At 60.1% G+C, this 23,956-nt stretch overlaps 2 protein-coding genes across 5 annotated transcripts; one reads left to right on the forward strand and one right to left on the reverse strand.

Annotated features, from left to right (window-relative positions):
• The first annotated feature begins 966 nt into the window (after positions 1-966).
• Positions 967-18,236, forward strand: LZTR1 (leucine zipper like post translational regulator 1). Of its 3 annotated transcripts, none has more exons than XM_060119762.1 (21): positions 967-1,392; positions 1,815-1,877; positions 5,253-5,309; positions 6,654-6,733; positions 7,106-7,214; positions 7,762-7,845; positions 8,645-8,702; positions 9,110-9,249; positions 9,706-9,907; positions 10,302-10,457; positions 10,795-10,905; positions 11,173-11,265; positions 11,334-11,447; positions 11,777-11,942; positions 12,123-12,292; positions 12,390-12,546; positions 13,185-13,311; positions 13,402-13,551; positions 14,108-14,213; positions 14,294-14,374; positions 14,638-18,236. In XM_060119762.1, the coding sequence occupies exons 1-21, from the start codon at positions 1,193-1,195 to the stop codon at positions 14,752-14,754; spliced, it is 2,541 nt and encodes an 846-aa protein (XP_059975745.1). In that variant the 5' UTR covers positions 967-1,192; the 3' UTR covers positions 14,755-18,236. The 3 variants fall into 3 exon arrangements, with proteins under 3 accessions (XP_059975745.1, XP_059975746.1, XP_059975747.1); XM_060119763.1 differs by having other exon boundaries at positions 968-1,392; positions 11,349-11,447; XM_060119764.1 differs by having other exon boundaries at positions 969-1,392; positions 11,352-11,447.
• THAP7 (THAP domain containing 7) lies at positions 16,959-19,210 on the reverse strand. Of its 2 annotated transcripts, none has more exons than XM_060119768.1 (5): positions 19,176-19,210; positions 18,924-19,003; positions 18,454-18,609; positions 17,844-17,975; positions 16,959-17,645 (listed from the first exon to the last, which is right to left on the reverse strand). In XM_060119768.1, the coding sequence occupies exons 2-5, from the start codon at positions 19,001-19,003 to the stop codon at positions 17,081-17,083; spliced, it is 933 nt and encodes a 310-aa protein (XP_059975751.1). In that variant the 5' UTR covers positions 19,176-19,210; the 3' UTR covers positions 16,959-17,080. The 2 variants fall into 2 exon arrangements, with proteins under 2 accessions (XP_059975751.1, XP_059975752.1); XM_060119769.1 differs by having other exon boundaries at positions 19,127-19,193.
• Between the last annotated feature and the right edge of the window lie 4,746 nt (positions 19,211-23,956).

Below are 23,956 nucleotides of genomic sequence, written 5' to 3' on the forward strand. Positions count from 1 at the left end.
CTCCAGTTCCCCAGGAGCCCCCAGGGCAGAACCTGTGCCCTCTCAGTGCTTGCCTTCAGCTGCCTGGCTCACCTCCCGAGAGGCCTCAGCGGCCTCCAGGAGATGCTCAGCCCCCAAGACGTCCAGTGCCACTGATGGCTGGCAGTGGAGGTGGGACAGACCCTGCCTCTTCTTCCTCTATTGGGACTGGTCCCCTGTAGGACCCTGCAACATATTAGACATTATCTTAAAATTAAAACTCACACATTTGCAGATCTTTGTGACTTCCACTGTAATTGGGCAAACTCTCATGAGGGAGAAAGATGATAAGACAGGCACGACCACAGACCACAGAACGCTCAGTGTCACACCAAGGAAGTTTGGTCTGTGAGCGCCCAGAGGAGGGAGCAACCCCTTTGCTGCCCCCGGGGTTAGGGAAGGCCCCTTAGACCACTGTCTTGGATCTGGATTTTGAAGGAAGGGCACTCCAGTTAGAGGGGACAGCACATGCAAAGGTTTTGAGGTACGAAGTACTTCTTCAGAGGTCAGAGGTAGCTCGGGTTTGGCAGTTTGGCGGCGTTGGCCCAATCAGTACTGAGGAGCAGGTCCCAAGACAGACCCACGCTTCTCATGGCAGCCTGAGCTTCCGGAATGCCCATTTCGCAGGTGAAGTAGCTGAGGCTCTGCTAGAGTAGGACTGAGAATCCAGAGCCTCTGCGCCACGCTGCCTCCCAGGCAAAAGGAACGCCGAGGGGAGACGGAGGGACCGGGTCGGGGACACAGCAGGATGGGGATAGTGGGGCGGCCCGCAGAGAGGCCGCTGCGAGGCCGGAACGCTCCGTCCGGGATCCCGGGCGCGGCGGACGATCGAGGACGAGCCACGCGCACAGGGCATGCCGGGAGCCGCGCCGGGGAAGTGCGGGCCGGGAGGGGCTGCGGCCGGGGGCCCGCGCGCGCTGGAGCGGGTACAGCGCGCTCGCACTTCGCGGGAAATGCTACTCGAAAGACTAAGAGCTCGCTGCACAGTCGGGACCTCAGAGTCACTAGGACTCCAAGGCTCGCCCAGAAGTGAGGGCGCCCCGGAATGCGCCACCGTCCGGAAGTGCGGCGCCGTCGGTGCAGGGCTCGCCGGGAAATGTAGTCCCTCGGGGGTGGCCCGGGGCGGTGGCCGCACGTCCCGCGGACCCGGTGGCCCATCGGGCGTGGACCCGGCATGGCGGGGCCGGGTGGCTCGGGCGGCCCGATCGGGGCCGGGGCCCTGGCGGGTGGTGCGCGGTCCAAGGTGGCCCCGAGCGTGGACTTTGACCACAGCTGCTCGGACAGTGTCGAGTACCTGACGCTCAACTTCGGGCCCTTTGAGACAGTGCATCGGTGGCGGCGCCTCCCGCCTTGCGACGAGTTCGTGGGGGCTCGGTACGGCGGGGCGTGGGGGTTCTGGGGAGGGGGTGTCTGAGGAGGTCCCAGGCGGGGCGCTGGGGCGAGGCCGGGCCGCCGTGTCCCGGAGCGGGACCTGGTAATGGCGGGGGGTTGTCCACGGCAGGGGAGGGGCTTCCGAGGGAGTCCTGGAGCGGGGTGGCCCCGGGCAGGGTACTAGAGTTAAGTTGTGTTTGCGGGTCTCGAGCTGGGGCCCCAGGTGCTCGGCAGGGGGGTGGGAGTGTCAGGGGTCCCCACATGCAGAGTTCTTTGGGGGTACTGGTGGAATTCAGGAGTCTCCATCGATCTTGGCAGTTGAGAGGTGTTATCCGACTTCTGTGGCAGCCTCAGTGCCAAGTCTCATTCCTTGGGTTCCCCCAGAAGGGTCCTGGCCTGACCGCCACCCACTCCTCTCTTTCCAGGCGCAGCAAGCACACAGTGGTGGCCTATAAAGATGCCATCTATGTATTTGGTGGAGACAACGGGTGAGTCTAGATTGAGGAGGGAGAAGCACAGTGGTGGGGACTGGGTCTCTGCAGCTCCACTGCCATCTCTCCAGATGTTAGCTAAGCACTCGGCCTCAGCTTCCAAATCTGAGGCTCCCTCAGTACTGCATCCAGTGGGTGGCACACTCAGGACACGGAAATGTCCCTCTTGTTCTGAGTGAGTGGACACAGCCTTGAAAGAAACACATCTGCCATGGCTGCCACCCCTGCCAGGCACTTCTCCTTCCCTGCGCCTCCCTCTGGGCCTCATCCACATGCTCACATGGCAGTTGAGAAGGTTTGGAGGATACAGATTTATTTCCTTCCCCCATTTTTCACTTTTGTAAGGGTTTTCCCACATTTTATTGTACATTCCCAGCAAACAGCTTTTCCTGACAGCATATCTCCATCCCACGAACAGTTCCCAGTTAGGTTGTGGCTGGTTTCCTTTGGTGAAATAATGGCCGAGGTGAACCCTTGGTTTGTGCAGCCACATCCTTCTCCTGGCGTGTTTTTCCCAGGAGCTGGACCACCCCAGAGGGAAAGAGCTGTCTTAGCAAGGGCGGGACCACATCAAGTGCAGGGTGCGGGCACAGCAGGCAGGCTTGTTCTGCACCAGGAGGCGGGGTCCGGTCTGGTCCGGTCTGGTCAGGGAAGCCTTCTTGGAGGGGTTGATGACCTGAAAGATGAGTAGGAGTGAGCCAGGCAAAAGAGGAAGAGTGTCCCGAGCAGAGGGGTCAGTGTGGGCAACCACCCAGCGGTGGGAGAGTGCAGAACTGTGCTGCCCGGCATCCACTGGGCTTCCATCTCTCGTCCACCCCTTCATGTGCTCAGGAGAGGCTAGGGATGCCCACCAGGGCTCTGGAGGGTTGGGAGCCTGCTGGATGTGGGGCTGAAGTTGGACTCCTGGACAGACAGGGCTCAGTTCAGGTTACAGCTTTGTGGTTTTGGGCAGGTGGCTTAAAGCCACCAACTGCACCCTGGTCTCCTCTGTAGAAGGGGGTGGGCCTCTGCCCTGCTTTTGCAGGGTGCTCCTGAGGGTCAGTGAGCATAGGGTTGTGAGAGGCTGAGGACAGAGGTGTCCCTGTGCTGAGGGTGTGGTGTTGGCACACAACTCATCCTGCCCTTGAGTCCTGTCCCTGCCTCTCAACCATAGGCTCTGGCCTGTAGCCCAGACAGGGCTGGCCTCTGATTGGTGCTGCAGCCATGGTCCTGCAGGATTCCCTGGAGGAGCTGACCTGGGGCTGACAGAGTGGGCAAGCCCCCGCGGGGACCTTCAGACTGGGTAGAAGGGTCTCTTGAGCGTGGCCCCTCGCTTCCAACCTGTCTTCCTCAGTCTCTCTCCCATGTGCAGCCAGCTAGAGTGTGTTCCTTCTTGAGTCATAACCCTGGGATGGTTCCCTCTGAGTAAAAATGCAAGCCCTCCTGGCAGTTCGTGAGGCCCTGCCTGCGTCTGCACCCACGGCTCCCCTGCCTTTGTCTGTGCTGCACTGGGTGACGCCTCTGCCTTGTGGTGTTCTGATTGCACCAAGCATCCTCCTGGTCAGCCCCTCTTGCTGGCTGTTCCCTGCTTCCCACCCTTCCTGCCCCTCCTCTAAATCTCCTGTGAGTCAGGCATTCCCCCACCCCTTGGACTAACCGGACCAGCCAGCAGCCCACCTTCCCCTTCTGCACCTCTTACTGGCTCCATTGGCCCCCAGGGCACACAGATGTTTCTTGTCTGTCTTCTCAGCCAGGGCTGGACCTGTATTCCAGCACCCAGACAATCCAATAAATGTTTGTCACTTGAAGGAATTAAATGAGGAAGAGACATCTGCCCACAGATGTTTACTGCAGCCTTAATGAGAATCCCCTGAACCAGAAAAGGCCTGGTGTCCAGCACAGGGCAGCGGGTGGAGACATCCCCCTGGAGTGTTCTGTAGCAGGTGGAGTTTGAGTGACAACTGTGTAGCTAGAAGCAGAAACATTTTCTCTACAATGTGACACTAAGAAACAGGATAGGAATTTGTCTCATTCTAGTTGCAACTTTGTGCAGACTGACTGGCTCCAAAGGTGCCCATGTAGCTGGGAGGCGCAGTACAAATGAGAAAGGGGAGGGGCTACAGTCATGCCTCTGCTTCCCAGCCCCAGCCCCCTGGCTCCGTGGCCTCAGGCAGGCCCTTTGGTCTCCCAGGTTGTTTCCTGGAGGCGGAGGCTAAATGAGGCGGCTGGGGTGCTGGGCTCCTGTTGGGTGGATGCCCTTCTCCCTCTTACTGATAAGGGCTGGGTGGTAACGTGCGGGTCTTTTTTTTTTTTTAATTTATTTATTTTTGGCTGCATTGGGTCTTCGTTGCTGCGTGTGGATTTTCTCTAATTGTGGCTAGCCGGGGCTACTCTTCGTTGTGGTGCACGGGCTTCTCATTGCGGTGGCTTCTCTTGTGGTGGAGCACGGACTGAAGGCGCGTGGGCTCAGTAGTTGTGGTGCATGGGCTTAGTTGCTCCGCGGCATGTGAGATCTTCCTGGCCCAGGGCTCGAACCTATGCCCCCTGCATTGGCAGGCGGATTCTTAACCACTGCGCCACCAGGGACGCCCCAACGTGCGGGTCTTGTTAGGTGGTGGGATGGCCAGTGGATTTGCTTTCTGCTTTATTGTGTCCTTTTTTAAAAATTTTTATTTATTTTTATTTTTGGCTGCGTTGGGTCTTGGTTGCTGTGCGCGGGCTTTTCTCTAGTTGGGGCGAGCGGAGGCTACTCTTCATTGCAGTGCGCGGGCTTCTCATTGGGTGGCTTCTCTTGTTGCAGAGCATGGGCTTTAGGCGCACGGGCTTCAGTAGTTGTGGCAGTTGGGCTCGGTAGTTGTGGCTTATGGGCTCTAGAGCGCAGGCTCAGTAGTTGTGGCGCACGGGCTTTGTTGCTTCGCGGCATGTGGGATCTTCCCGGACCAGGGCTTGAATCCGTGTCCCCTGCGTTGACAGGCGGATTCTACCCACTGTGCCACCAGGGAAGCCCTGCTTTATTGTATCTTTAATGTAGTTATTACATTAGCTTTGCAATAAAGGGGTGGCAGGAAGAGAGAGAAGGCAAGGGGCCTCCTCTGACATGTGAGCCAGCGTCTGCGTCGTATGGTGCAGCCTCGGAGAAGGGATGCTGCAGCCCACGAGTGGGCGTGTGGGTGGGGATTCTGGAACGGGGGGTGAGGCGTGAGGAGCCTGGGATCATGCTTGAGTCCTGAGCCCAGGCAGGCTGGTCCCGCACCAGCTGGGGAGCTTCCTTTGGGGTCACCTCTCTGGTCCCTCTGGCATCAGCTGGTTGCCTGGCCTTGGCCGAGTCCCCCAAACAGCTTCCCCCTCCCCCGGGCACAGTGTCCATCTCCCGGGTCCCTGGCTGTCTTTCAGGAAGACGATGCTCAATGACCTCCTTCGTTTCGACGTGAAGGACTGCTCCTGGTGCAGGTGGGTGTCCCTGGTTCCAGCCCTGTTTTTCTCCAGACACGGAGCACCACTGGGGTCTGACTGCCAGCCAGGTCCCGCTCGTGGAGAGCTAGAGAAGCTTCGAGGAGGAGAAGACAGTGCCCAGGACTGCTCTTAGTGATACCCTCTATTTCCTGGCTTTCTTTTCCGGTCTGTGGCTGAGATTGGTTTTTCTGGATCCTGTTATTTAAGGGGCTCTATTTGATCCAGCTGTGGGTCCTTCGATTCTGCCTCAGGAGAGCTCTTCAGTCACCAGGCCTGTCTCCTGAAGCTGACAGGGGGACCATGGGCTGATGGGGCATTCCAGGATGGTCTCTGCTGCTGCAGGGTGCCACCCAGGGGCTGGCAGCAGCGGCTCCCCTGCCCTCTCTGCCCTGTGGGGCCCACCCTCTGGCAGGAGACCCCACACAGGCAGTGGGCAGCCTGTAGGTCCTGGCTTCCCTTCCCAGCTGTGTGGCCTTGGGCATGACACCTGCCATCTCTGAGCACTGCACATTGGTGCCCATCTGCTCCAGTCCAGCCCCCGCTGGGAGCAGCTCACAGCTGAGGAGAGAAAAAGATCCCAGGATTAGGAGGTGCTGGGCTTCCTCCTGAGCTGTGCCAGCTCCTTGTGCAGGAGCCCCTCGGCACCAGGCTCTGCAGCAGCTCTGGGCGCTGCTCTCTGGGGTGGGGTCTCACTGCCCCCCTTCAACAGAGGAGGATGTCCAGGCCCAGTACTCACAGTTGCTGAATGTGGCCCAACAGGTGGCATCACCCCTTGCCCAGACACCTGGGTGGTGCTGGATTGCTTTGGAAGTTTGTGTGTTGTTTCTCTCACACTTGATTGTAAAATGTGTCCAAGAGTTACAGGTTAATTTAAAAACCACTCTCAAGACTTTATAATTCTTTGTTAAAAATTGCTTAAGTATAAAACTCTGAAAAGGAGCAGCCCCGGGAAAGCAGTATAAACCGGTTTTTAATTCAATAAATAAGATGTGTGGACCACCCATGCTGCAGAATATGGTGCAGCTATGGGGATGCAGGTGTGGATGGTTCCAGAGTAGCAAGGACATCTACCACCTGATTCCATTTAAAACAATTACTCAGACGCATAAATATGCCTGGGAAAGGTGGTGGGGAGGCGCGCTTAAGGTGTGGATGGTGGTTTCTGGCAAAGGAATTATACATATGTTTCAGCGCTGTTTTTTTGGTTTTTCTTTATTGGCAAATTTTTAAGGTTTCTATAACGAGACAGGTATTACCCTCAAAATACAAAAGCAAAAAGAAGTTTGGGGGTGAGGGGGGCTGCCCCCTGCTGACACCCACTGCCCCTTCTCCCCGCACCAGGGCCTTCACCACTGGGACCCCTCCTGCTCCCCGCTACCACCACTCGGCCGTCGTCTATGGCAGCAGCATGTTTGTCTTTGGTGAGCGGCCCTCCTCCCATCAAGCCTCGACCATGTGCTGTGCTTGGCCAGCCTCTCTGTGTACTGTCCTCTGAGTTCCTGGGCTGGGTTGAGGCCCTCTCATGGGCCCCTTTCCCTGACCGTCCTGATCTCCTGGGGGTGGAACCGTCTGCCTCTGTGGCCAGGCTGGTGTCCCCCAACCAGGGGCAGGACACGGGGTTCTGCTCATCTGTCACCAGAGCCTCGAGCAGGGGCAGGCAGGCAGGAGGTGCCCCCCAGGGTCAGAGGGGTCCCAGAGTACATTTTAACTGAGGCCAGATCCTGCCCCCACCCCCAGGGTTTGATGACTGAGTTGCTGCCTTTGGATGTGACGGCTTCTCACTCTCTTTACAGGGGGCTACACTGGGGACATTTATTCCAATTCCAACTTGAAGAATAAAAATGACCTCTTTGAGTACAAGTTTGCAACTGGCCAGTGGACGGAGTGGAAAATTGAAGGACGGTGAGAGACTTTGCTGAGACCTTTGGGGTTGTGCAGGCTGCCGTGCTGGGTCTCGGTGGGGCAGTGGGCCTGGATCAGCTCTGTAGAATTACAGATGAAGAGCCTGAGACCTGGAAGAGAGGCCTGGGCCCATGGCAGCCAGAGCTGGGAGTGGGCGTTAACTGCCAGTCGCTCTTGTCTGCTCCTCCCCTGGCTCTTAAATACCCTCCTTCCAGAGGGTAGAAGGGACAAGTGTTCTGTGGATGGCACTTCTCTGGCCCTGTTTTGCAAGCACCCCCTTGATATTGACTGGGAGCTGGGAAGGGGCTCTGTGCCCTTGGACATGTGAATCCTTGTCCAGCTGCCCTGGCCTCATGAGTTCAGCCTCTGCCACTGTCCCTTATTCCCAGCGGCCCAGCTGGAGTCCTCAGAGCTCGGGTCAGCAGGTGTGGGCACGGCAGCCCCAGGGCCCGGCGGCACTCGTAGGCTGTGGCCCTGGCCTCATGGGGCCATGAGGCTCAGATCTGCACGAGGCGGACTCTCTGCTCACCCCCTCCTCCTGCCCCAGGTTGCCAGTCGCTAGGTCAGCCCATGGCGCCACAGTGTACAGTGACAAGCTGTGGATATTTGCCGGCTATGACGGCAACGCCAGGTAGGTGGCAGCCCGCAAGTGCACCGAGGCACAGAGCAGCCTTCCTGCGCTGGGGAGGGGGGACTCGAGCTGGGGGTTTCTCAGAAGGGTGGGTGTGTAGACAGGGCCGGGAGAACAGGAAGATGGGCAGGACGAGGGCCACTGAGTGGAGCCCCTGCCCAACCCTCACAGTGGACAGAAGTTCTGGCACCCTTGAAGTCCCCTGGGGTGACTGAGGGGGTGGCAAGCCCACCCATGTCTGTGCAGCTGGCTGAGGATGTGCAGGCTCCACAGCCCCGGGGCCATAGCTGGGTGTCATCAGAGCCAGGGGTCGGGTGGTGGCCCCTCGAATGGCTGGGGTGAGGATACTCGGGCCCACGGTGAGCAGTGACCTGAGCGAGCAGGAGGGTGGCAGCGGCAGGGCTCAGACCCGGCCCGCCTCCCAGTGGAGGGCAACAGAGGCGCCTGCCTGTGTCATGGGCCCTTTCCTCCTTGTTGTAGAACATTGGCTTTGCTGTATTTTTCTGATTACAAAAACAGCACACATTCATTCCCCGGGAATTCAGCGTTACAGAAGCCCCAAGTGCTGCAGAGTTAGTGGTGGCTTCTGTGAGGGCCTCTCCTGGCTCCAGGGGCCCGGCACAGCAGGGATTCAGTGCAGCCCCCAGCCAAAGCCCCCACCCCGAGGCCGTTCCATAGTCCCCTGGTCAGAATCCCCCTTGGTGCGTTGTCCTCCTGGAGCCTTCCCTCCTGGCTGGGCCCAGGCCCACCCTGACCGCCAGCCCAGCTGTGGGGTCCCGACCCCTCTGTCCTAATGCAGGTTGAACGACATGTGGACCATCGGCCTCCAGGACCGGGAGCTAACGTGCTGGGAGGAGGTGAGGGGCACGGGGCCGGGGAGGCCGCTTTGTTCCTGGCCTCACCAGGCCCTCCTGACATCCGGCCCAGCCCTCTCACAGTCCCCGCGGTGGTTACCCAGTGACTACGGGCTCCAAGCCTGTGACTGGTGCAGTTTGGGGCTGATCCACCCTTCTTTGAACACAGTGGGGGTGGCTACTGTCGGGGTCCTGGGCAGTGTGTCTAACCACTGCCCTGTCTCACCTGTAGTGAAGACTTCAGCCCCAACTGTTCAAAACTGGGCCCATTCAGATGAGGGCTTTAAGCTGTTCCACAAAAATGGACCCATGACCCCTCACTCACAGAAGGTTCAGGAGTGAATGTAGCCCTAGCTCAGTGGGTTGGCCCCAGACCAGGAGAAGGGCTCATGGCTTCCCCAACCACGCAGGTGGCCCAGAGCGGCGAGATCCCGCCCTCCTGCTGCAACTTCCCGGCGGCTGTGTGCCGGGACAGGATGTTTGTCTTCTCAGGCCAGAGCGGGGCTAAGATAACCAACAATCTCTTCCAGTTCGAGTTCAAGAACAAGACGTGAGTGCCCTGCTGGTGGGGCCCCCGTTAGCACACCATACCAGTGCCCGGGGCTGCCTGTGTGGGCTCCACACACAGCCAGCACCTTGGGAACGAGGCCATGAGGGCCCTTACGCAGCCTGGACCTGAGACCCCGCAGGCCCCTCGGGGGTGGCTGCAGCCCAGCATCCTGGGGCCTAGGCAGCCTCCCTGCTTGTCCCAGTGTGAAGACAGCCAGCCACCCCTTCCAGCAGCTGCCTCGCCAGGCAGGTGCCACCCTCCTGCCCTGCCCCTGCTGCCTGCTCCATGCTGGGGGATGAGGGCGACACAGGACCCCATGATGGGCTCCGAGGAGCCAGGCAGGGCTGGTGCCAGGATGAAATGGGATGGGGGGCTCAGAGCCCAGGTGGAGGCTGCAGGGGAGCATGAACCCCCACCCCATCGCTGGTTCACATGCAGTGTGAACACACATCACAGGTGGACACGCATCCCCACCGAGCACCTGCTCCGGGGCTCTCCGCCGCCCCCGCAGCGGCGCTACGGGCACACCATGGTGGCCTTTGACCGCCACCTGTACGTGTTTGGGGGCGCAGCTGACAACACACTCCCCAACGAGCTGCACTGCTACGACGTGGACTTCCAGACCTGGGAGGTCATTCAGCCCAGCTCGGACAGCGAGGTGAGTGCTGCTGGTCAACAGGTGGGCGGGGCCAGGGCCAGGGGCTTCAGACAGCCAGCAGGAGCAAGGCTGGGACACCAGGGGCCCTCAGCCCTGGACATTGCCCTGGCCCTACCCCAGCCTGGGCCCCTCTGGCCTGTTCTCCATCTTACCACCTATGGGCTAACACTTCATGGCCCAGCATTTGCGCTGTGCTGGGGATGTTCTCCCGAGATGCATGCCTTGACTGCAGCCAGGCTCCCAGCTGGGCCGTGCTGGGAGCACCCTCATCCTGTCACTTTCCCCCCACACTGTCCCCACAGCACCCATCCCCACCCCAGGCGGGGACAGCAGCAGTCTCTGGCCGCCTGCCCGGCCCTTGCTGAGGGGCCGTGCACCCGCCTGTCTCCCCCAGGTCAGCGGACCCGAAATGCCCGAGCGAGCGTCCGCTTCCGAGGAGGCACCTGCCCTGGGCTCCGAGGAGCGGGGCGGCTGCAAGAAGTCCCGGGATGTGTTCGGCCTGGACTTTGGCAGCACCACCACCAGGCAGCCCACCCTGCCAGCCTCAGAGGTGAGGGCCAGCACCCTCGTGCCCACCCCTCATGCCCTGAAGCTGGTCCTGTGATGAAGAGGCCAAGGCTCAGGGCTTACACAGCACGTGAGGCGAGGCCAGGAGCCCATGCCCTGCTGGACTGGCCACATGGGTGCAGCACATGACACCCAGCGCCTTCTGCCACCTGGTGGAGCCACAGGGCCTGTCCTGTCTGCGGGCCCACACAGGCCCCGCCCCGCATGGTTGTGCGGTGGGGGGGGGTGTCCTGCCCTGTGGCTCCTCCTTCCAGGCCACCGGTGCCCTCCTTGCTTAGAGCCTGGCCGCTCGAGACCCCGCCCTGTCCCTTCCCCTCCAGCTGCCCAGCGGAAGGCTCTTCCATGCGGCCGCCGTGATCTCCGACGCCATGTACATTTTCGGGGGCACCGTGGACAACAATATCCGCAGCGGGGAGATGTACAGGTTCCAGGTGGGGCAGCCCGCGCTGCCGGCCTGAGGCGGAAACTGGAAACCGACCCCCTGGGGGGCGGGGCTTTGCGGAAGCGGGGCTTGTCTGACGCCAGAGCAGAGGCTGCACCTGGTGGGCCGGCAGCCCTTCTGAGGGGTCGGGCGGTTGGGCCGGGGTACTCTGGAACCTGAGTGCGGGCGGGGCCGGGGGGTGGCCGGGGGGCCCCCCGCAGAGCCTGTGGGGGGCTGGCTGGGCGGACCCGTCCAGCAGCGTGGTCTCTGCCTACAGTTCTCCTGTTACCCCAAGTGCACACTGCACGAGGACTACGGGCGGCTGTGGGAGAGCCGCCAGTTCTGCGACGTGGAGTTCGTGCTGGGCGAGGTGGGTTCCCCTCCTGTGCCCGCTGACGGCCCCCGTCCCCAGGGTGAGGGTCCCCCGCCCTCCACCAGGTGTCCCTCTTCCAGCAGAAGGAAGAGTGCGTGCAGGGCCACGTGGCCATCGTCACGGCACGCAGCCGCTGGCTCCGCAGGAAGATTGTGCAGGCGCGGGAGCGGCTGACCCAGGTGAGGGCCGGCTGCCGCCTGGGCAGAGGCTTCCGTGGGGTGTTCTTTTTTTTTTTTTTTTTTTGGCGGTACGCGGGCCTCTCACTGTTGTGGCCTCTCCCGTTGCGGAGCACAGGCTCCGGACGCGCAGGCTCAGCGGCCATGGCTCACGGGCCCAGCTGCTCCGCGGCATGTGGGATCTCAGGCCCAGCCGCTCCGCGGCATGTGGGATCTTCCCAGACTGGGGCATGAACCCGTGTCCCCTGCATCAGCAGGCAGACTCTTAACCACTGCGCCACCAGGGAAGCCCCCGGTGGGGTGTTTATGAGCGCCCCTTCCTCTGCCCACAGAAGCTGGAGGAGGAGGCGGCCCCGGCACTCAGGGACGGCCCTGCTGGGGCCGCGGGTGGGGCCCGGCCGCCCCTGCTGCGCGTGGCTATCCGCGAGGCCGAGGCACGGCCCTTCGAGGTGCTCATGCAGTTCCTCTACACAGACAAGATCAAGTACCCACGGAAAGGTCGGCCTGCGCCGCGGGCGGGAGGGAACGGGATGGGGTGTGGACAGCCCTGCCTGACAGGGGGCGGCTGGGGTCTCCGAGGCTTCACCCCTCCTGTGGCTGAGCCACCTCGTTGCGGAGGGAGCCCGGGCCCCCCTCACTACAACGCCCCACCGGAGGCTCAGGGGTTCTTGGGCGCAGGCCACGTGGAGGACGTGCTGCTCATCATGGACGTGTACAAGCTGGCACTGGGCTTCCAGCTGTGCCGCCTAGAGCAGTTGTGTCGTCAGTACATCGAGGCCTCCGTGGACCTGCAGAACGTGCTGGTCGTGTGTGAGAGCGCTGCCCGGCTGCAGCTGGGCCAGCTCAAGGTGTGGGGCGGGGTCCGTGGCAGCCTGTGCCCCCTCCCCGCCCGCTGTGGCAGGCCCGGTGAGGCCTGACTCAGTGGCCTGCGGCCTGTCTGTCCAGGAGCACTGCCTGAACTTCGTGGTGAAGGAGTCCCACTTCAACCAGGTGATCATGATGAAGGAGTTCGAGCGCCTCTCATCTCCTCTGATCGTGGAGATTGTGCGGCGGAAGCAGCAGCCGCCTCCCCGCGCCCCCTCGGACCAGCCCGTGGACATCGGTAGGGACCCACCTGGTCCCCGAGAGCGGTGGACAGGGCGCAGCCACCTTGGGCACAGGGTCCTACCGCAGGTGGCTCAGGCTCGGGCAAGGCAGAGACCTGCTCAGCGGGCTAGGTGCCAGGGCGGCATCTCCCAGGCCCATTCCTGGGGGAACACGAGCCCTGTCCAGCGAGTGCTGCCCTGACTGGGACGCCAGGCATGAGGGTCTGCAGTGAGCAACGAGCTGAGGGTCCCACGATTAGTTGCCCAGCTTCTCTTCTAGGTGGGCCCACATCTGGGCCTGGTGAGGGGTGGGCACAGCCCTCAGACGCTTGGCGCCTCCCTGTCCCATCCCCACCCAGCCAGGAAGGGACCTCACAGACTTCTTCACCCCCGTCCCTGGGGCCTGTGCTGCCTCGGCCATGGGCTCCAGGTGACACAGCCGAGGGGGCGCCAGCACTGGGGCAGGAGAGGGCTCAGTGGGCGGGAGAAGGTCAGACTCTGGGGGGACAGAGCCTCAAGGGCCAGAGTAAGGCCTCTGACCTGGGGGTTTCATTCAGGGGGGCAACACAGGGAGATGCACAGGAGGCGGTGCCCTGGGGTCCCGCATCCTGAGTCAGAAGCCGCCCTCTGGCTCAGGCCCCTTCTACACCCCCAGGCACGTCTCTGATCCAGGACATGAAGGCATACCTGGAGGGGGCAGGCGCGGAGTTCTGTGACATCACGCTGCTGCTGGATGGGCACCCGCGGCCAGCCCACAAGGCCATTCTGGCCGCCCGCTCCAGGTGGGTGGGGTGTGGCTCGCGGGCAGGTGGGCGGGTGGGTGGGCAGCTGGGCACTGGCCGACTTGCTAAGGGCCGGCCCACCGTCTGCAGCTACTTTGAGGCCATGTTCCGGTCTTTTATGCCCGAGGACGGCCAGGTGAACATCTCCATTGGGGAGATGGTGCCCAGCAGGCAGGCCTTCGAGTCCATGCTGCGCTACATCTACTACGGCGAGGTCAACATGCCGCCCGAGGACTCGCTGCATCCTCACCTCTGGGGCTCCTGGGTCATTCCCAGGACAGCTTTGGACCCTGCGGCCAAGCGATTTCCTGAGGACTTCTTAGTGCCCAGTCTCTTCCGGGTTCTCTGGAACAGTCGGTTGGCTGGCTCAGAGAGGTTTGCAGCCAGGAGAGACGGGTGGGTTCAGAGGAAGGGGTCATGGCTCCGTGTGGGGTGATGCCAGGCCAGGTCATGTCTGTGGGGGTTTGAACATGGGAGGCCAGGATGCCCTTCAGGGCTCTGTGAGGCCGTGGATGTTTCAGCAGATGGGCATGTGGGTACTTTCCTGGGGAGAGGAACCTGTGGTTTTCTTTGGATCCTGAATGGAGCTTTGGACCCCTGAGTGGTTCAAAGCCCATGTAGAGGCTCTGCCTGGATGGGAGCCTGGCTGTTGTGGTGGGTGGGCCCCCCTGACCTGAGCAAGAGGTAGCAGCCCTGGTTCAGGGCTTCTCCATCCCTGGTGGCCCCCTCAGGGGGAAGAGGGCAGCTGGGCGGGAGGAAGGCTCTCTTGGCCCACAGCTCCTTAACCAGCCCTCAGCTACCTGTTTGCGGCACCCTACTACTACGGCTTTTACAACAACCGGCTGCAGGCGTACTGCAAGCAGAACCTGGAGATGAATGTGACGGTGCAGAACGTGCTGCAGGTAGCTGCCCTGGCCCTGGGCCTCTGTGCCTGCGCGGTGTGCAGGGCAGGGGCAGCGCCTCAGGGAACCTGCCGTTCCAGATTCTGGAGGCAGCAGACAAGACGCAGGCGCTGGACATGAAGCGGCACTGCCTCCACATCATCGTGCACCAGTTCACCAAGGTCAGGGCCCTCCCACCCAGTGCGCTGCCTGCCCCGTCTGCAGGACATACTCCCCTTGGCGGTGGCCTGGGCCAGGTGGGAGGGGCCCTGGCTGCCTTGTGCAGCAGTGGGTTCTGGGGATAACCGGGCAGAGCTGTCCACCCACTGGCTGACCCCGTACTCGTTGGTCAAGCCCCCAGAAGACTCCTCGGCCACCTGGCCCTGGCGAGAATACGGCTCCATGCTTACGGCTCCATGCTTCTGGCCTTTGGTTGCCTCCGCAGGTCTCCAAGCTGCCCACACTGCGCTTGCTGAGCCAGCAGCTACTGCTGGACATCATCGACTCCCTGGCCTCCCACATCTCAGACAAGCAGTGCGCAGAGCTGGGTGCCGACATATGAGGACCCACGTGGTGCCGCCCCGCCCTGCCTCGCCCACTGCAAAGACTGCTGGCCACGCTCGGGCCTGCGGCCGAAGGGTCGTGTGCCCAGGGCCTCCGAAGGGAGCTGAGTGGGGGACTCCAAATGCCCCATCTCACTGCTGAGGACACAGGTCCCACAGGAAGCAGACGGTGAAGCGGGATCCTGGCTGGCACCCTCTCCCGGGGTGGAGGTGTGGGTGGGAAGCCAGGGCTCAGTGGTGAGGACACTGCAGGAGGAGGCAGGGGTCCTGGCCAGGGCCCAGTGAGGGAGATGAGCCCACCAGGGCTCCCTACGCAGGGCTTTGGGCTCCCTACGCAGCAGGGACCCAGCATGGCTTGTGCATCCAGCCACTGGGTCACGTTGCCAAGACCGCTCAATGTGGGGGCCGCACAGCATTCCCAGACCCTCATCAAGGTTGGTTTAAGGGTTTCCTCCTGCCACCCAGAACTTGTGTAGATGGAGTCCAACTCCAGGTGAATTTTGAGGTGTGAAGGGCCCTAAGGTCAGCTTCCAGCCTGCAAGGTCAGCCACTGTGGACTGGGCCAGGCATTCAGAGGGGCTGTGGGATCCCACCCACCTGTGTGTGTGTGGGGGGGCCCTGGGCTGCTCCAGAGAGTCAGAGATGCTCCAGGCCCACATTTGTCCCTAAGTATTTATTGTCATAGGCTTGCCTCCATTAAAGCCACAGCAGTCCTACCTGCACCCAAACCTCACTGCGCAGTTCCCACTGGTGGCTCCAGCCCTCCGTCATCCTGGAGCTGAAGCTGGGCCATGTGGCCCGATGGCTCAAGATAAGCCAGTCTTGCCTGGTTCTGTTCATGCCAGCAGCTCTCCACCCCCACCCAGGGTGCCCCAGTCACGTAGTGGGGAGGGCTGGTGGGAGGAATGCAGGCCAGCCTCGGGCCTCTCCCCACCTGAGGGGAGCCCTGGGGGCCCGGAGCTGGCTCCCCTGGCTCCTGGGCTGCCCTGTAGGCTCCTGCCTGGGCTGGGAAACTGAGGACAGGCCACTGAGTCCTTCCCTGTCCCAACAGAAGGTGCCGAGTCCACCCCAGTGGGGAAGGGACCATTCTGTCTCTCTTCTGGGAACAAGAACCCTTCTGCCCTGGCTGCCAGGAAGCCACTTTGGGGGAAACACAGTCTCTCTCTTCTGAGCCTTAGAGCTCATTTCCTGCCTCTAGTTGTGCCCCCATGTAAACGTAGCATCTGCCACTCCTCAGGCCTTGCTGAGAAGCCCCAGGTGGACATTCTTAGGCAAGGGGTGCTCACCTGTAGGCCCAGCAAGCTAGGAAATGGCCCGTGCAAGGTGCACCTCGGCTGGCCCGCAGGCTTGGGAACCACCTGTGATCCTGCTCCGTGTCCGCCTCCTGTAATGGCCATTTGACTCTGTGCGTAACGTGAATAAAAGTTTCACTCCAAGGGCCCCAAAAAGCAAACCACACAACACAGTGTGGCCTTTTCCAGGACTAGAAAGAATTCAGTGGTGCTCTTGGGGCCGCTGTGGCTGAGGCCCAGCAGGGAGGTCAAGTGTGTGGTTAAGTGCCTCACACACGGAGCTGCTGATCACAGGTGCAGGGAGGCCTGGCACGTTCCAGGTGAACTGAAGGAAAATGAGGACATAGGCGACGCCAGGACTGCTGCCCAAGTGCCTGGCCCTCTGCTCCCCACACGCCTCATCCCAGACCTCGGGGGATCAGAATGGTCACTGTGGGGCCCTCACTACTTGCCAAGCATAGCAACCCCAGGTCAGTAATTGCCTTTCTTGTCCGTTTTTCAGATGGGACAGGCCTGGTGGTGAGTGGGGGGCTGACCAGCAGCTGGAGCTCATGCCAGGTCTGACTGCTGGGCAGACTGGCTCTGGGGATGGAAGCCTGTTGTTTCCGTGAAAACTGAGCCTGGCCTGGGTTTCATGGGTGTCTTCAGAGACCAGCTGGCTAAGTCAAGGCTGTTTCAGGTACCAAGAAAAGGGTGCCCAGTATTGCCCCCGAACCTCTACTCACACGACCCCTCAGAGAGCCCTGTACAGTACACAGACACAGAGCTGTACAGTGAGGGCTTTCTGCTCTCCACAGCCAAGGGCTTGGACTGCAGGGCCTGAGCCCTCCGGGCGCTACAGCCAATCTGGGGAAACGGGCCTGGTACCCAGGGGAAGGGCCCCAGCCCCCAGCTGAGCCAGAGAGCAGGGCTTCTTTCTAGAATCCACTTTATTATGGCATCTGGCAGGGCTGGTGGACACAGCTCAGATCAGATCCTCTCAAGGAGGATACTGAGGGAGAAAGAGGCTGAAGCCCTGCCGGGCGGCCCTCACTCAGGCCATGCTGCTGCTCAGCTGCATGGCAAAGTCCTGCACGTGCTCCTTCAGAGTCTGGCGGGCATCGGCCTGTGCCCGCTTTTCCCGTGCCCGCTCCTGCTGCAGCTTGGTCAGCCGCAGCCGCAGCCGCTGCTCCCGCCGCTTGCAGGCCTGCAGCTGGCGCTGGGCCTTGTCCAGGGCATCGAGTGCAGCCTCAGCCCGCCGCTTCCAGAGCAGGGCGCTGCCCACCTGGTAGCTGTGCTCATTCTGGATGTAGGCTCCGGCGGGCGGCGGGAGGCGCAGCATGTAGGCCGAGGGTGAGACGGGCCTCGGCTCCAGCGGAGACGGCTGTCGCTCTGGCTCCCGCTCAGGTGAAGGCTGGGTGCTGCAGCCTGCTTCATCTGCCTGGGCACCCAGGGGCCCCAGGAGGTCTGAGAAGGGGCTGCTGAGGCCAGGCTCCAGCCTCCCGGTGGGGGAGGCAGGCAAGGCAGCAGGTGCTGAGGCCTCTTCCACAGGAAAGCAGGTGAGGTCAGCAGGTGGAGGTGGGCAAAATGGAGTTGTGGGCCCTCGGCCCTCAGAACAGCTGGGGGAAGAGAGAGAGACTGACAGGCCAGGCTCAGGGCTCGCCGACCCCACTTCACCAGCTCATCTAACTCCCATCCCTGAACCCACTCCACGGGCTCAGAACCCTGTCCAGCAAGGCTGCTGTCAGGCACCCTAAAGCCCAGTCCCTCAGACCTGGGGTGCAGTGGGGCACCTCCCCCTCCGTTGCAGCACGTACCGCTTCCTGCATCGCCGGAGCCGGCTGACGTCAGGGGGGTAACTGTGCCCCTTGGTCTTGGTTGTTCGACGCAACTTGGAAAAAGACTCAAATATCGTCGGAACTGCTCCCTCCTTCAGCCTGTGATACCCACTGCGGGGGGAAAGCGTCTGGATGAGGTGGAACAAAGCCCTGCCGCCCCAGCCGACCCGCAGGGCGTGGAGCCAGCAGGCCCTCCAGCACTCCAGCAGGCTGTCGGGTTAGCTCTATGGGAGGTGGGAGGCACCCTGCCAACAATGAGTCTGGGGAATGCCAAGTTAAGGCCCCCACCAATCTCTTCCCTGCAAGACTCCTCAGAATTAAAGAGTGTGGAAAGGCTCCACCAGAACGGGGTGGCCCAGCCAAAAGAACTGATTCCGTTTGTGCACTTGTAGGGAGGGCTGGGGTTGCAGGGAGCGCGCTCTGGCACAGTGATCCCTAGGGGGTGGGTCTCATTGCCCAGGTCTGTTGGGAGAGGAAGCTTAGGTTCCCAGCTGGAGAAACCAGGGCTGCTGCTCTGGGGACCTCCCCACCGGCCGGCTGCTACCCCACTGCCCAGGCCCTGCTCACTGCCAGCTGCCAGGAGGCTCACCTGATTCCCACCAGTTCAAAGCAGTTCTCCTCGAAGTGCTTGGAGCAGAAGTAGATGTACTCCGACGCAGGGTCCCACAGGCCCTGGCCGCTAGGGTCCAGCCGCTGGCAGTTGGCCAGCCACAAGCCCCGCCTCGGATTGTCCTTCTTGGGGAGCCTGCGGGGCCACAAGCCCGTGAGCCCGACGGGAAAGGCCGGCCCCACTCATGCCACCCCCAGACCTCGCGCTGACACTGCCTGCGCACAGACAAGGAAGCTGAGGCTTCCAGAGGAAAAGAGACTCGCTGAACATCATCACGTAGGTGAGACTCGAAGCAGCTGGCCCGGGCAGGCGGACCGCCCCTTTCCCCCGCAGCCTCCCACTCAAGCCCCGCCCCGACCACGGAGGCGCGTGCGCAGTGGCTCCGCGAGGCGGCAGGACGGGCGCATGCGTAGGGGACCCTCCGCGCGCCGGCGCGCACGCGCGCTGACCTGTGGAAAGAGATGCCGCGGTTGCGCGTCTCGCGCGTGTCCCGTGTGCAGCAGCCGGCGGCGGAGCAGTGACGCGGCATCTGGGGAAGAGGCGGGAGCTCGGTCGCGGGCGGCCGTCGGGGCCCGGAGGGGCTTCGCGCCCCAGGCTGCCACCCCGCTGCAAGCGGCCCCGGCGTGGCGGGTCTCCCCCGGCCCGATCTCACCCGAACCCCGTCCCAGCCTGTTCTTCCGACTCCCGCTTGCGGCACTCACGGTCTCGCCATTGCTGCGCCGCCGAAGTATCGCGAGGTTTGGCTCGCGGCGGAAGTCAGTACCATAGAAACGCGGAAGCGCGCGGCGTTCGCCGAGGGGCGGGTCCCGGAAGCTGCGCGCGAGCCCGGGGAGCGGCCGCGGGGATCCCCCACGCCGCCCGGGTCGGGAAACGCCTACGACGGGAACGAGCCCGGCGGAACCGGCGCGCACGCTTCCTGCAGGAGAGGTTCCTCTTCTGGGCCGGGCGGGAGGTTCCCGGGCAGCTCCTTCGGGGGTGGGGCGCGGGAGTGGGTTCGTACGCGGCGGGCCCGCGACTCCGACGACCAGAACCGGCCCACTTCCCGGCCCCCGAGGAGCGCTTTGGCCGGCGCGAAGGACTCCAGGTGTTTAGGTGGAGAGCGCTTCCCGGCTCCCCGCCCATCACTCTGAAGCCTATTTCGGGGGGTAACGCGGCAGCTGACTGCTCTGTGTAGCGAGACAGACGTACGGACCTGCTGCATCTTGTCTGTCCGGGAGGAACATAGTTTCCCTAGAAATTCACTTGTAAAAGGAAGGTATCTGGCGTGGGAATTTGGTCGAAGTGCAGCACAGGGCACACTATGCTCAATACAGAAACTTTAATAGGTAAACACATCTGTAACGTGACAGTCGGGGGACGGGGCCTATAGCCGCGCCCTCGCATTCAGTACTCTTCCCCTTCCTCGGCCTCCGCTTCCACCGAGTCCACGCCCACCTCTTCATAATCTTTCTCCAGTGCTGCCAGGTCCTCCCGGGCCTCCGAGAACTCGCCCTCCTCTATGCCCTCCCCCACGTACCAGTGCACAAAAGCGCGCTTGGCGTACATGAGGTCGAACTTGTGGTCTAGGCGGGCCCAGGCCTCGGCGATGGCCGTGGTGTTGCTCAGCATGCACACGCCCCGCTGCACCTTGGCCAGGTCTCCCCCCTGGGACCACCTTGGGGGGCTGGTAGTTGATGCCCACCTGCCAGAGAAGGGGAACATGGTGACGTTTATTTATTTATTTATTTTTCATGGTGAAGTTTATACTGTGGCCTCAGAAACTGTAGGTTGATTTTTTTATTTTATTTTATTTATTTATTTTTTTGTGGTATGCGGGCCTCTCACTGTTGTGGCCTCTCCCGTTGCGGAGCACAGGCTCCGGACGCGCAAGGCTCAGCGGCCATGGCTCACGGACCCAGCCACTCCGCGGCATGTGGGATCTTCCCAGACCGGGACACGAACCCGTGTCCCCTGCATCGGCAGGCGGACTCTCAACCACTGCGCCACCAGGGAAGCCCTGTAGGTTGTTTTTAAAAACGGGGGCCGTGGACCCAGTTTAAATTATGCCCTGTAGGAATTGGTACTTTGTTTTGTACCAATATATGCCAACATTTAATATCCTTTGACTTTATATTTTCACTTTGTGAAGCGCCATCTGAAATGGCAAAACTGGAAACAAATGTCCTTTGTGGAAACTAAATTATCATATACTCCCTACAGTAGAACACTGTATGATCATAGAAAAGAATGAGAAATCTGTCCTGGCATGTAAATATGTCCAAGGTATACTGTATACTTGGTAAAAAGAAAAGCAACTTGAATTCTATTTATGCTTAAAAATACCTGTAGAGTAATAAACACCAGCTAGAGTCTTTGACAGCTCAGGGAACATCATGCTGGAGGAGGACAAACAACGGGGAGAGAGCTGACGCTGTGACCCCTCCCTGCCCTAGTGAGCAGCTAGCAGTCAGCAGCAGCTGGACACTGCCAGTCTCCAGAAGAGCTGGGATGAGCAGGGGGAAGGGCACAGGGGGTTCTGACTTGATAGAGGGGTGCTCTCACACAGCGCTAAGGTCAGGCCAGCCAGCCCCTCCAAGTGGGAGTGCTGCCAGCTTCTGTTTCTCTTTGGCCATCTGTGCAATGAGTGGAGTCTGTCACCTACCTTTAAAGAATGTTCTTTGCCCATGTCTCTGGCCTATTTCTGTCAACGTCACCGGTATAGCAAGAGGTGTAACGTGAATATGCACAGACTATCTCTTGAGGGACAAACAAAGCTCTGGAAGGGGAAGAGGACTTCAGCTTTTCAGCCTTCTGCGTCATTTTAATATTTTGCCACATACACACTTTTATAGTGAAAAAACTAAACATAAACATGGGAAAGACTCCTTGACAATAGTGCACCCCTGAGCAAATGGTTATTAAAGAACATATGGTGAAATCACACTCAGACTGACAAAAAGGAACTTAGAGCAATGAGAATTCAATGTGCTCCATCTGAGGGAGAACTATCCTCTGTGGGGACAGAAGCTGTGACTTCCTGTACCTCCCCACAAGAGCGGCCTCCCCACTGGCTCACAGAGACTCAGCCAGGAGGGAAAGCCTGGGCACAGGGCACAGCACCCCCCAAAGTGCCACCCAGCTGCGGCTGCCTTGGATGTCCTTGCCTTCCGAAGGTCATGGTGAGGTGACTGAAAGGAGAAGTCAAGAATGGAAGGTTTCAGCCCCCACGTATAACCTCTGAGGTCTGCAAACCTCTTACGGAAGGTGTAATGAATATTTCCAGATTGGTGAAACCTGTTACAGACTTTACTCTTTTCTGTGAGTCACTTTGCATCTGTCGGTCTTACACCCTCAGAGATGGTCTGTGCCAGGGTGTCTTTTTTTTTTTCTTTTTGCGGTATGTGGGCCTCTCACTGTTGTGGCCTCTCCCGTTGCGGAGCACAGGCTCCGGACGCGCAGGCCCAGAGGCCATGGCTCACGGGCCCAGCCGCTCCGCGGCATGTGGGATCCTCCCAGACCGGGGCACGAACCCGTATCCCCTGCATCGGCAGGCGGACTCCCAACCACTGCGCCACCAGGGAGGCCCCTGCCAGGGTGTCTTGAAGTGGGGCTGACAGAGGCCAGGTGGGTGCAACAAATTGTAGTCAGAGGCAAGCTCTGGCCTTTCCAAATGGGAATAGGATGACACACATATTGCTGCTACTTCTCTTCATTTTCAATCTAGACCTCCGCCTGCCCCACGTGGATAGAGATGCACTCGCGCTGGGAACCAGAATATACATGTGAGGCCCCTTGTCTTGAAGGCAGCTGTTACTGTATGGCAGGCAAAATATAATTTAATGTTTGTACGTGCTTCAGAGAGTCTGGGACTTTCTCATACCTTATTTTCTTTTCCAGGAGGATTATGTAACCCTTTTATCCCTGTGAAAACTGGCTTGCTCTGAACCACTCTAGCTGATAGTGAATGCCAGAATTAGCCCCAGAACCTAAGTGTTTGCTAGTATACAAAAATTCGGTTATTTAAAATTTTGCAAGCCATATAATGTCAATCATAAACTCCATGTTACGCCTAGTCACAGTAATTCTCTGAAGAACATAGCAGTTTTTATTGTGTTCTGACCAAATGATAAGTGGTAATTGAGTTGGGAAAGGAAAAGTGGACTGGGACAGAGCCCACCGTGGCCCAAGCATGGGTGGTCACTGGGTGTGTTTCATCTGCCCCTCTAGGTCTAGCCTCTGTTCTCTGTCCAGCTCTGTGCTCAAGGAGGCTGACCCATGTGGACTGTGCCCCCTGTCTTCTGGTTGCTTTAGCCAATGTCAGGCACCAGCAAGAGCTGGAGGTTAGAGGAAGGTGTGGTCAGGGTGCTTAACCCTGGCTCCCTCCCTGCCAGGCTGCCTTGGGTCGCTTGAGTTCCTTTACAAGGGCACAGAGTGTCAGCAGTCAGCACTTGTCATAAACCTACCCTCTGAACTTCTCATAAGCACTCCATCCCCTCGCCTCTTCCAGCCTAGGAGTTAATGGCTCCCAGATGGCACAAGTGCTGGGATACTGCACTGTCCTTTGGTGGTTTCCTTAAACCCTGCCTGTATCTTTATAAATAGTCTCTTCTTAAAGATTGTCCTGTGAGTATCTATTTTGAATGTACCATTTCTTTCTTGCCGGGAATGTAACTCTACAGTCCCTAATCACCTGTGTGATTTTAGACACATCATCCTTACAAATACACAGAGGCGATCACATGAAATTTGAGGTGTGCCACCCACACTAAATTCTGACTTACATACAGTCCTCAGAACTTGAAGTTTTGTTTTCTATTATACAAGCACCAAATCTCAGAGCAGGAGAGACCAGGTTGATGCAGCAATCCCCCAACATCATCCCAGAGGGAAGCATTCGGTTCGGGAAAGATCTCCAATGACAACGAAATCACTCCCCCAGAGGAGGACTCCAGCACCCCGGGAAGTCCTTTGAAATCCACCCAACCGCACCATTTTCAAATGCACACTATTCGCTTTGAATCCAGATCCACTGTATTTCACAGGATGCCTGTTGTGTCATTCTACTCGCTCAGCCCCAGTGTGATCAGAGCCAGCTCTGTGATCCGAAGAAATACCCCAATGTCTTCATTTACAAAATGCGGCTGGGGAGCTCCGTAGTTTGTAAGGCCACGTCCATCTGACTGTCTAACAGTGAAAGGAATTGCAGTGCTCGGGGATGTCATTTCTCGCTGTCAACAGAAAGCGAGCGCACTGCCGACCTCACCTGGATTGCTGAAGTTTGTTTACATTTCTGTACTCGGCTCCATTTCCTCTCTGAAAGTTCCTCCAGACCAAGTCCTGTGTCCCCTTCTCAGCAGATGACCTCCCTCCCCAGCACGGCCCACCCCCACCCCCGGAGGCCAGCCCTGCCCGCTGTGCCTGCTGTCCACGTGCCGGGCAGCCCGTCCACTGCAGCCAGGACTGCCCGCCTCCCCTAAGCCCAGAGACCACGTGCAGAGGCGAG

Source organism: Mesoplodon densirostris, chromosome 15 (genome assembly GCF_025265405.1).
Source record: "Mesoplodon densirostris isolate mMesDen1 chromosome 15, mMesDen1 primary haplotype, whole genome shotgun sequence".
Taxonomy (NCBI): domain Eukaryota; kingdom Metazoa; phylum Chordata; class Mammalia; order Artiodactyla; family Ziphiidae; genus Mesoplodon; species Mesoplodon densirostris.